Raw genomic sequence first — 12,875 nt, forward strand, 5'->3', positions numbered from 1 at the left:
GGTAGCTATTTACGTATGATTCAGGCCAAAGATTGCTCATGTAAAGGAGAGTTAAATAACAGCTCCATTAAAGGCATTAAAATTACTCATGTGTGAAGATATTTTCATGCCTAAAACCCCTGAGCATTAGAACAGCAGGCTGTACCAAAATGGGGAAGAACAGAGGACTACCAATTACCATACCTCTCACACTTGAAATAAACGTCTCCAATCTCTCTAGCAACTCCAGATCTCTTTCAAAATCGTAAAAATGGTGCTCTACCCAGTGGCGAAAAACATTTAATATTCTGAGGAAGGAGAGAGAAAAAAATAATTATTTTGGGGTGTTTTTTTTTTTTTTTAGGACTTCCAAGCTCATCCTATGTAAACATTAAACAAAACACAGGTATATAAAAGCTGAGTTACAGATTCGTGTGACTGAAGACTATCAAAATGCAGATGGACACAGGGGCAGAGCAAAGACTAAGCATGCATCGATGAACACAGAAGTCCCCAAGTATTTTAAACCTAATTTTCCAGACTTAGCATGTATATAAGTTTTAAAAACAAACAAATAAATAAAGAATGCTAGTGTTGAGGTGTTTTCAGAAGAGGAAAAAAGTCATCAACAGCAGGTAAAATAAGTATCATGAATATAATTTATTGGTATATTTTTTAAACAAACAAAAATAATTAGAATTGACCATTTGATTGGAAACAAATTTGTAACTGTTTCTTTCCTATGAGTAAAATTCAATCTTAGAAGTTTTTGCAGGTGTGCTGGCCTAATTTTTCATCTTTTTATTTACACTAACAGCACTACAAGATCCAGTGCTTTAAGGATAACACTCAACTTTCTCTTGACTTTTCTCTACTTTCTTAAACAGACCGCTAATAAACAAGCCTTTAAGAACTAAACCACAACTGCTCTTCAGCCTTCCACTCTCTTCAGATGTATCAGAATAAAAAACTCTTCTGCCTCTTCTTCGTGTAAACAAGTTGAACTCGTAACTCAAACCTCCGATTTATTGGGGTGCACCACATCACCTTACCTGAGTGCTGAGCTGATACCTCCTCCATCAACCAGCGCAACGGATTTTCCCTGTGCCAGCCCAAAAGCTGGGATCAGGATGTTGGGGTTAATGGAGAGCCCACAGTCAAGGGCTCACAGAGGAGATGGTTGCAGTGAGATTTGGTTATTTCTTCCCCATTGCCTTTGCAGAAGTGGCTCAGCAGAGTGCTGCTTAACTTTTTGCAGCTCAGGATATTAAGGTAAAGCAGCGCTAATTGTGGTCCTCCTTTCAGCACCAGGCTACTGTTTGCAGTGGTTCAGCCCTGCAGACTGGGGGCAAGAATGTCTGAGAGGACCAGGGCAGATAATTGATTTTAATTTGCCAGCCTCGTGTGAGTCTAAGTACTGGAGCAGTCGGCTGGGCTAGCTGAGTCAAGCTAAGGACGCTCAACATGAACACACGGAGGAGAGACACTGGGAAGAGGAGAGCTATTTAAGTTAAAGAAGAAAGTTTATCCCATGAAAGAATGGCTACTCAGACCCTTCGGGCTGGAAATTAATGACAGCTTCTAACCATCAAAGGAGGGATGCTTTGAAACGAGTTCCCAATAACAGTAATAGAGGATCTTATCTAATCAGTCTTTGCCTTTGAGATATCGTGGTAGGAGTACTGAAAAAGCAAGAAAGACTACCTGGTTCTGCTGACTGCACTTGCAGCTGGGCACCTCCTCTTTCTCATAACCTCACCTGCATTTAGTCAAGTCAAAGACCTGACTGTTTCCGTGCACTGCACAGCATGTCTACAGCGTGTGGAGTAAGTGCTGAAGAGGGGGAAGGACTGGGCACCTTCATGTTCCCCACCTTACTCCCAAATCTCAGATCTCTCTGAAGTAGAGCTCAATACTGGTACAAAACTGGGATGTACGAAGTGCTGGGCATATCAGCATAAAAGATCAAATTCAGACCCTTCTTTTGAGCTGTAGGACAGCTAACATTTTCAAGCCACCAGAAACCTGTAATATCTCCTCAATTCTAAGATTAACTATAAGCCACAGGAGTGTGTGTGTTAAACAGCAGCTCTGAACCACATCTCTCATCAAGGAGGCACTAATAAGGGCGCTCAGCTCACCAACCACAGCATGAATTAGACATTAAGGGTACCTGTCATGACAAGAGGTATCCTAATCTCTCAAAGAAAGAAACCAGAAACCAAAACCAAACACCCTGGAAACTTTGGAACTAGGCACAGGTTTCAAAGAGCTCAAATGTAACATGTGAAAGCAATGGTGCTGCACTGATTTTGGAAATTAATAGCCAGAATCATGGTTACTTGCTGCCTTCAGCTGTTCTACGGGTTCTGTTTCATTGATAAGCCCCTGTCCTGCTCAGCTATGGCATCAGCAGCGTGGCACGAAGATGCATTTGTACCATGCAGATGGGCACTGTGAGGAGGTCTCCAAGCAGCTTCAAGCCTAGCTAGAAGAGGAGGATACAAAAATAGCAAGAAAAGCGATACAGCTATATTTAAACTCGTGAGCCAGTTATGTCACAAAAGCCCATTCTGTGCAAGTTTCTTTGGAGGGGCTCTATAGGCGTTTATGGGGATGTCTGCAGAAACACTAACCAAAAAACAGCAATCTGAAACCAGGAAAAAATGATGCTGAGAAGTAGCGCGTGAAGATCTCCCACGAACTGATAGCTCTGGAGACCAGCAGCCCTGCCGAAGCCACGGGAGCTGATAAACTCAGAACACCAAGAACCTGAGAAAGCTGCACAAGGACGGGAGCACACAGAAGTATCAAGGTTACTCTGGGGTTGTGTAACTTGGACCACATCCAAGAAAGTGGCGGCTCCTATATATCGACGAGAGCTACAGGATTGTGTACTCACATGCTTGGGTGTTTAGTTTGGATCTTGATTATTTTTTTAAACGTATATATTTGTACACAAGTATGTGATGAAAGAGGTACCTCCTCAGTGACCTTCCAAAAACCTATACTGAAGGTCCTGGCACGTCAGGATGATTCTCTAATTAACAGTAAATTGCTGCTGCTCTGAACAGGTAACTATGAAATATGATTGTGTGGTGAGGGAAAAAAATGGAGGGTACTGTGCCTGTGGTTACTTGCCATAAATAGTAACAGCTTGATACTACTAATAGCAAGTTTAATGAATAAAGGTTGTTCTAACAAACACTGGCTGTGAGCTCTGTCTCCTCCTGACTTGATTCCCTATCAGGGAAACAACAAGCCTCATTCATGCTAGAAATGCTTAATTGTTCCCCAAATTAGCTTGGTCAGCAAGACCTTGAAGATTCACTGTAGCCCGTTGCAAAGTGCAGTACAGACAAGAGTCTCCCTGTGTGCAAATCCATCAATAGGCTGGGAAAGGGAGTAAAATACCAGCAGGACTGAAAAAATGGAAACAGAGAAACTATCTTCACAGGGCCTGTTAACAAGGAACCCATTCAAAACGCCGTCAGAAACACTCTGAGTTGTACATCTCTCACCCACACCCGCTCTCCATAGCAGCCATACAGCGTTCTTGTGGGTGGCGGAGATCACAGCTGTGAGCAGCAGAGACCCAAAGTACAGTTGCAACAACAACAACAGAAGTCAGTATGACTAATCAGAACATGGCTTGGGATATTAGTCTGGTTGCAGACAATGATAAGTCCCTACTTGACAGCACAGCAGTCTCCTAAAGAGATTACTGTCTCCAGGCATGCAACGTAATGGCTGAACTAAAATCTGGCTTTAAGAGAACAAATTTAAAAGCAAAGAAACCTGAGTTGCACTGGCTGGACGTATTCCTTGCGAAATCGCTTCAGGTCTGCGCTGATGGGCTGCTCTCCTTTCTCGATTGCCAGCCTGTCTGCTTCAGTAGGCTCCGGCTCGGGGATTTCAAACCTACGAACACAAGCACCAGAAAACCGATGGCAATTAAGATAAAAGCCAAACCCTTTATGTAGGACATGAAGAGCACTTTTATTTAAAGAAATTCAGTGCAGTGAAACTCAGGCACTCATCTGGCATCCAGTCTGCCTGGAATTCCCTCTTCCCCTGGCTATGTGCTGCCAACACACCCAGCTCTCACTGATAATTCCCTAGTTTTCTGGTCATCACAAGATGTCTAGACTAGGATAGAAGGTTTTTAACTACCTGCTAGCTTGATTAAGTGAAGATTAGAAGAGAGCTTAAGAACAGCTTTATCACACTGCATTAACATGTTGTTTACAGTACGAGTCTGTGCCTTTCAAACAAACTGCTTAGAACACTTCAGGATACTCCAACATGTAAGCAGTCCACCACCACCCCACAGCTGAGGCACACCAACTTCTCTAGCTGATAAGGAATTCAGGTGCTAATTTAACAGGAAAAAAAGAAGCTTGCATTGAAAACTGTCATTGCTGTAGCCCTGTTAAGAAGTTACTGTTTCATGAACTTCACTGTTTTTCCTGTTCGCCAAATGTATTCCACACAGCACTGAGAACACGAGCAGAAAGGAGCAGGTAAATGAACACAAAGCCTTTTTCAGGAAGGATAACCACAGCGTACCTTTCAATCAGTAAGCTCAGCAGTTCCTGGGGCTTGCAAAAGGAGCGATATGTGGTAAGGAAAGTACGTACAAAATTTGGATCTGTAAAGACAGAGTAAGAAAACGATGAAAGTTTTTTTAAATCTTGTCTCAAAATATCAGGAAAAAAATACAGGTCCACATAGGAAAAGTCTGAAGTGCAGAAAATACACGGAAATTTTAAGTCAAGCACTTTAGAAAATACCCGAACTGATACTGCTTGTGAAATTTTCATTTAGCCCTCTGATACAATTCCCCTGATACAATTCAGCTGCACATTCTCTCAAAAACTGTGTCTCAGTCTTGGCATGCGGAATGGCTTACACTCACTGCCCAGGCAGCCATTCAACGCCTTCAGAAAGACAAGGAAAACAACGTAGAGCTAGGCTGTCTGCTATCATGACATCAAAAATACCTCTACCACCCCGACGAAACATTTGTCTTACCTGTTCTTACAAAAATCTCCCCAGCAGAGCCTGCACGCCTCCCCAGCACACAACTGCTGTGGGCTGAGCAGCCGGCAGGGAAAGCAGCACGGGCAGCAGAGGCCTTACAAAGCAAAATACCTGCAGCACTTCCAGCCCGTGCATCTCCAGAAGCCACCACACCTGCCTCCTGCCTTCTCGCTGCTGCGGGAGGTGTGTTACCAGCGGGTGCAGCTGTCTGCAAGCCAGGACAATTCTCAGCCCGGTGTCAATCTGCCTGCCCTGGCATTTTGGCTGAGGCCAACACGTGTTTGTGTTGGCCCGCTGCTAGCTTAGAAGCATACATCTGTTATGATCTTGTTTATCAGAGGTATTAAGTGCACTTTATTTCACACCCCAAACATAGTTTTCCATGCTGCAGGAGCACTCCCATCAGTCAAACCCCTCTGCATCAAGCTGGATTATAAATTCAGTGGCCATCTGCTAAAAAGCTCCATCAAACCGACCAGCACCACAAAACAGAGTCAAGGAGAGAACCCAGCCCTCTAATACAGCACCCACGTGCTGCAAACACAAACATTTCTCCTCTTGCTCCACAGTTCCATGCCTCATTTGAAGCCTGGGCACAAAATTACAGCCCCCAGAACAGACGATCTTGATTCATCCCTAGAACACCATCCGAGGAAGGTGGCACAGCACGCAGACACGAGGGAATAAAACTCTACGGCCATGCCTGCGTGAAAAAAAGCAGCAACCCACAACAAAACACGAATTAAATGCTTAATTACGCAGAGTCCCAACGTTTTCCTTTAGTTTCTTTCAATTCCACTCTCGGGGAGTTTCCTAGATTGTGAATAAGCAGGCTGACAGACGGATCACTTTGGTGTGAGCCTCAGCGGGTCATCATCTGGCCCTAATCCTTCCGTGCCTGCAGCAGACCCCCCAGGCGGCTACCAGTGGCTGCAAGCTGCTAGCCTGTGGCCGCAGCAGCTGCCTGAGCTGCTTGGGAGCAAATGAATGGTGAAATACAGGAAAACCAGGCCCAGAGAAATGCTCGTGCAGATGTTCACTAAAAGCACGGATTTGGGGCTGTTGGGTGTTTCTTTTTACTTACTGTGCTGTAAATCATCTTGAATCTGTCAGGGAACTTACGCTAGCAGTCATCAACATGCAGTCAGTTAATTTCTTCTAAGAGGCACCCAGAAGATTAAGAGACACTTCTTTTAAGCAGGCTTAAATTCCCTTCAAAGGCTCAACGTTTAGAAGGGAGCCTACTTGGGAATGTGCTTGAAGGTTGAAGTAATGGTGCTCTCGTTCTGGGCTGCTGAGTTTGCACCCTAGTCCTGGACTGGCCTGTTCTGCCTCTCCGTCACATCTGCAGTCACTCGTCAGTATTATTTATGGCACTTTTAAAAGAAAATCCTCCTCTTACCACTGAACAGGTGGGCAGGCTCTCTGCTCTGCAGACAAGATCTGCAATTCTCTTAGAATGGGGACTGCTACTCTGCTTTCTGACCTGTGTAGGTGCCTGGATATTATTTTTTTAGATTATTTTCATAAATAAACATTCTCAACGCAATGGAAAATACAAGCAACGTGCTTCTAATAGTGGCTTACAAGCTAAATTCAAGAGATTAACAACTCTGCATCTGCTGCCTGCCATGGTATCCCGGTATCAACTGGCAAGTTCTTTCACACGACAGGAGTTCTACAAACAACCTCTGCTGGAACAAACCTGCTTCAAACAATCTAAAACCAATGCAAACATATAAAAACCGAGCAGCTAAAAACGTATTGTTACATAAATACAAAGATAAAGCAGCATCAGGATCTGCTAGGAGTCCCTCCGCATGCTGTTAGTTGTTGAAATGCCCTTGCGGAGGCAGACGGACAGGGTTTGTTAGTCTTGGCTCCAAACACTGCTTGGGAAAAAGCACACAGAAACCCAAGAGGACAATGCTTTCACTGAAGATTCCCAAAGCCAAAGTGGCACGTACTTGTGCTATAAAGCCCTCACAAGTTACACTATCAAACTAATAATCAAATGCACCAGTTCTTTCCGAAAGAGAGAGAACCTGAAACGCCACAGAAACCCACATGGCTTTGAATTGGATGAGGTGGGATCCACAAACACAGCTCTGGGTTACTTGTGTGACAGGTAGCTGCATCAATTTCAGTGTGTGGCCAATGAGAAGTACTCTTCTCTTCTCTTTCTTTCTTTAAAATATACAGCTCAAGACAATCCAGCTCTAGTTGTTACAACAGCATGCACGTTTCTAAAGACTCATACCTAAGCTCTCTCAAACTTTTTCAGCAGTGTTAGTACTTTACATAATTACAAGTTTTATTTCTGTGGCTTTAAGACAGCATTTCACAGGAAAAGGCTGAAGAATTGATTGGGATTTGCCTCCTTTTCTACTGAGGGACTTCAGAAAGTGGCAGGCAAAGGCTTAACAGAAATAACCAGCGACATTTCTCCTCCTCCACACAGCATGCAGCTCTGCTGCTTTAGCCACGATGGTCTTGGGAGAAGAATGAAGCAAAGGTTTAACAGAAAGCATTGGTAGCGCCTATTAGACCACTGACACACTGCAGGGGGGGAGCCTGCATGCCTGAAGTCTTCTTATAGCTTTGCCAGCAAAGCCACTTGATTTAATAAGATACTGGTTATTTCTGCAAACCTCGCTTTACATTTAACTATATGCTGGGGAAAAAAAAGAAAGAAAAGAAAAGAAAAAAAAAAGAGAAAAAAGGGACTAAATTAATTACCCGTACAAGCACCATCTTAAAAAAAGACCGTATATAGTAAATGTTGAGGGTACCTGCATACATATGGTATGTTAACCTTTCGATTAATTTCACAACCGTTCCTCCTTTGATGATAGGAATTCCATTCCTGCTTTGCAAGTTGTCCTCAAAAACAATGTTTTCCTCAGAGTCTTCCACTACAAAACGATACACGCTTGGGCTGGGCAACCTCAGGGGCTGTTCGTTTTCTTCTTGCAGTAACACTGAATCAAGCATCCTATCCAGAGTACTCCGATACTGGAGGGAAATCAGAGCAGCCATCCAATTACTCTTCTCTTCAGCAGACTTGGCAGCAAAGAGTATACTGTTCTCATCTTTAGGCACCAGTTCAAAAGCATGTTTATATTCAGATGTGTCATCTTTATCAATAATCTGTATTTTTCTCATGATAAGTTTTTCCTTCAGTCTATACTCCGCATTGCTGTAACCGGGCAGCCGTGACTGGCCGTGATTAGTTTTACAGCTGATCATTAAACCATCAAAGAGAAAGATGTGGCGTTCATGTTTGGCTCCTATTTTTGTCAAGGTGCCTTCCATTATGAATTCGTTACAGCACTGCCCAATATCTTTGCCTTCCCAGCCATCAATATTTTTCTGGATTTCATTCATTTTCTTGATGGCCAAGTGTTTGCTTCTTATTTGTCGGTTATAGAAGCGACAGACTGGCTCCCTTGAACGAATAAAAGAAAAAGTCACGATGGGCACATTCCATGTTTGCCATCCCAAGAGACCAAAGTAAAACCACCTAAATTAATTGCTTATCATTCCTTCTTTCCCCTAATCAAGTTTACTGTTCCAAATAAACTACGTGCACTGTTTTGGCACGTGAGAGAGTAAGATATTGACATTATTCATAGAAATGGACTCTAAAAGTTTGGGCTGCTATTCCATTTACAACGAAAATGGGCATAAAGACACGCCTTGAACAGGAAACACACACACTAACTAGAAAAAAAAGGACAATTCCTTCCACGTAATTTCTTTCTTTCTCTCTCAGCTTTGGGAAACCTGTGTAGTTTTGTGGATTATTACCCAGGCCGACGTCTTGGGGAGTGTTTGCTGTAAATGCGCTCCATGCTGCACTGGAGGTTCAGAAGAGCAGTAATGGCTTGTTTTAGGCACTCCCGATCCTCTTCATCTTCACTGCATTCCTGCAGTTGCTAGAACATAATAAACAGTTTTCTTTCAGATTTATCTGAATCACAGACGGGTAGGAAGGCTGACAAACATTCGTACAGTGTTTTGCACAGCACTCAGTGAAATCACTGACTTTGAGCCCATCAAAGAGTGACACGCTCAGAGCTAGCTGTGTGTGTAACTACAAACCATTTGTCAGATACTCGGGAACAGTCTGTACATATGCAAAAGCAGAGAACAGGTGGGAGTTTAGAAACACAACCCTTTTCTTACCGAGTGCCAATACTAACTGTCGGAGACATTTTTTGCTGTTATCTTTTCAACAAGATCCTATTTTACTACTGATAAGGATTTTGTTAAACAGTTTGGAGGTTTGAAGCAGTCAAGGGTGAAATGCTGTTGTATGTAACCACATGTAATATTCCTTCAATAAGGCAATCTCAACATTTCAAAGCACGTTTAAAAGGACCAAGATTTGCTCTCTTCTTACTGTTCTGAACTCAGCCATCTTCAGCAAATTCATCTATTTCAAGAAGAAACACCAACTCTGTCTGGCAAACTCCACCATACCAAATAAAGTCTGAAATTCAAGATTTGCTTCTAATTGCAAAATGTAAACACAGTGAGAATCAGCATGAAGACTAGATCTGTCTTTGCCACTAGGCAGAAACTTCTCGTATTTGGCAATTTAACAAGCTTTCCTACCACCTCTATACACTCAACTGCAGTACGGTTTGAGAAAAGCCTATTTCCAGAATTCCTCTTTTTGGTTAAGGTCATCACTCCTAAAACACTACTGCTCTAAATAAGAGAGATTTTGCTTTTTAACCCCTTTCATGTTCAAGATTGTATGATTTCTTTAATGAAAACTTAGGCAAACTGATTTGGTGGGCAATATCAAGACACTATGCCAGGCAGTTCTGGGTAAGTTCTGTTTTACCTCCATACTTCAAGAGAAATCTTACTTACAATCACTCAGCATGGCAGAAACCTTCTTTTCTTTTCCCCACTAAGTTCCCTCAGCAAGGATATGTAGCTTCCTCTAAAAGTAATTGAGAGAATGGGATTTGACCAGATTGGTCCACTCTCTTCCTTTAATTTAAATCACTGAATTTTTTGTTTTTCACATGCCCAAACAACCTTCATCTTGCGTGTTAGAGAAATGAGAGTTTCGTGGCAAAAAACTTCTGGGAGGTTTATGAGCTGGGGAACAGTACAGGGAAAGGAAAAAAATAAGACTTAAATCTCTGTGGAAACCCTTTTTTTTTTTTTTTTTTTCCTTTGCATCTGCCATAGAAATGCAAAGAACATAAAAATGGCTTGAAAAGTGCCACATCCTAGAAGTGGGGAAAGCTACTGAGCCTGATAAAATACTTTTCTTCCTCCCATGTCCCAAGCACAATTTCTTGCATACCCTTCCCGAAGTGAGACTTTGGCAGTTAACAGATGTCAAAGGGCGTACTTTGCTTTTGTTGTTGGTATTGAACAAACAAAACCCCACTTGTCTAGTAATTTAATCCATTTCTGCATCTTAACAAATAGATTCCTGAAGATCAGGCAGACTACCTGAAGCTCATTCTCTGTAATCACTTGACCAACATCTGCTTTTCCAAATGCCTGTTCATATTGAGCATTTTTCTGACTAAACAGCAGATTAACAAAAGTGCAACATTTGCTAGACAGAGAAAATATGTAAATCTACAGGTAAAGGGAAAAAGGGGTCCTACATATATCACATATATTTAAGAATACCAGACAAATTGAGTATTAACTATTCATTTTTTTTTATTATACAGAAAACTGGGAGAGAACAGTAATGAAGCACGGTATTCATTAAGGAAATCATGCCATGATGATCCTGTAACATACTGGCCAGGGTTTCTGTCTGTGTCAGCAATTAGGTAACAGTGGAAAAGATCAAAAGGCAGAATTTCATATACTTTGGGTTGCCTGATAACTACATAGTGAGTCACATGCATGAATTAGGGGCAATCTTGTGTCTGACAGTCACATGAGAAGGCAGGCTGTGTTCTCTAGTCAATAAAAGCAAGCCATCTTGGACTTGCGCACAGACTCGAGCTGCTGATTTTCAGGATTTTAAAGATTCATCTGTCTCACACCTTGTTCAGGACTTGGATAGATTATGTGACCCCTCGAGTCCTTCCCACTGCATTTACTGAGTAATGTTTCCTGGAACTCTTGTATTGACAGACGTTTATGAAAACATTACTGGAGCTTGAAAGACTGATGAAACACCGAGCGCTTCTCTACACTGCCAGCATTCAGCTGTCTGTCCTCCCAAGTGTCAAACTTAGTGATTTGAAACACAAAATATTCGGATAATCAATTAAAAATGTCACAGTCTGAACGCATTTGTTACCTGTTGGCAAGAGCTAACATTTTTTGACTGCTACCAGTCATTTTTCAAGGTATTTCCTTAGTGTGACTTCCTTCAACCTTCACTACAATCACGCGTTGCGAAACAATCCAAGGTAAGGTTTGTCTTCTGTCATGATTTGAATAAGCAATCAACGTCATTAAAGAGAAGTGACAGCAGGGTGTTCAAAGGCTATTTCCTGGAGTATTTCTGGAGAATAGAGACATCTCTGCTGCTGCTACCCAAGAGCAGACAAACCAGAGGAAATCGATATGGAAAGGACTAGGAAAGCCCTTTCCATATTCTGATGCAGATTTTGCACGAAATGGCTGCATGTCCAGGCTTTTGCAAAGAGGAAAGTTGTTCTGCTTGAAAAGATTTTCATGCTTTTCAATCTTTAATTTAATCCAATTTAGTTTTCCTGTTTTGCAGGAGAGCAAATGTCAGGGCCTGCACTTCTGTAAATCATTCATTATTTTATTTACCTCCCAAATTCAGTAGCTTTGGGGTTTTTAGGTTGTTCTGTCAGACTGTTGCTCCTACAGAAAGTTAGCAAACTTAGCTTTTCTCTCTGCTGAAGCCAGGAAAATATTCTATATGAGTATTCTGTTCCTTTTCTGCTTCCATTTTTGCCAGTTCTTTTTCAACCAAGGTTCCTAGAGCCAAATACAATGGCATCAGAGAAGCAGTCACCCATACTTCATAACTTACTAATATTGTTAAATAAATGCTTTCTGTATTCCTAAAAACACTCTGCTTTTTAAGAATCAATGCTGTAGGTTTAGGATGTCTTCAAAATACAACATGAAGTTCAGATTTGAAACCTGCAACTGAAGTGATCACAACAAAAGGTTCGGTAATTATGATTATTTGGATAAAGGTCAAATTTCATCATGTTCACTACCAGAATTCCCTAGCTAAAAAAAAAACAAAACAAAAAACAAACCATTGGCTAATTACCTTTCATGCAGAATCCTGTTACTTTGTAATAAAGGTAAAAACAATTAAAAGAAACAAAACTTTTTCTACTACCTCCAGATTATTCTTCAAAGACCTGAGGCAATTTGAAGAACGTGCATTTAGAAGCTGATCCCATCGATATTAGCCGGAGATCTGAGCAGACTCAGAGCCTCCCATGAGACAGAAAACTCTTACAGCATTGCAAACTTAAGACAGGCTATCAAAAATGAATTGTCTTCTCTGTGCAACAGTTTAAAACAGAAATAGTAACCACCCTTTCCTGCCACTGAAGAAAAAACTAACAAGTTCGTATGCTAAGCATTTAATCTTAAATTTGAAAACAAATTACAAAACACTCAAAAAACACTGGCTGGTAAGACATGCGTGTCGTCGTTTCCCTGAATAGCAAGCAAACTCCACAGAGCTTGTAAAATCAGGTAACTGCTTGGATTCTGCCAAAGCTGGGGCTCATGATTTCATTCTTTGATTTCATACCGAGGCACTCTCATTCCCAGCTTTAAGACACAATGGATCAAACATTAGCCTGACCTTCAGCATAATACAGGTCACTGAACTAATTGTGTCGTTGAAACATGAAAGA

The 12,875-nt window shown here is 41.8% G+C and overlaps 1 protein-coding gene across 1 annotated transcript in view; it reads right to left on the reverse strand.

The window, feature by feature from the left end:
* SOS2 (SOS Ras/Rho guanine nucleotide exchange factor 2) overlaps window positions 1-12,875 on the reverse strand; it is a 52,425-nt gene that overhangs the window by 12,784 nt on the left and 26,766 nt on the right. Inside the window, exons 9-13 of the mRNA XM_082760626.1 lie at window positions 8,833-8,960; window positions 7,815-8,470; window positions 4,549-4,630; window positions 3,778-3,900; window positions 184-287 (exon numbers count right to left, since the gene is read on the reverse strand). Of these exons, the coding sequence (XP_082616752.1) occupies window positions 184-287; window positions 3,778-3,900; window positions 4,549-4,630; window positions 7,815-8,470; window positions 8,833-8,960 (1,093 nt within the window). The remainder of the gene's footprint in view (window positions 1-183; window positions 288-3,777; window positions 3,901-4,548; window positions 4,631-7,814; window positions 8,471-8,832; window positions 8,961-12,875) is intronic.

The sequence above is a fragment of the Aythya marila genome, assembly GCF_965140915.1.
Source record: "Aythya marila genome assembly, chromosome: 5".
In the NCBI taxonomy this organism is placed as follows: domain Eukaryota; kingdom Metazoa; phylum Chordata; class Aves; order Anseriformes; family Anatidae; genus Aythya; species Aythya marila.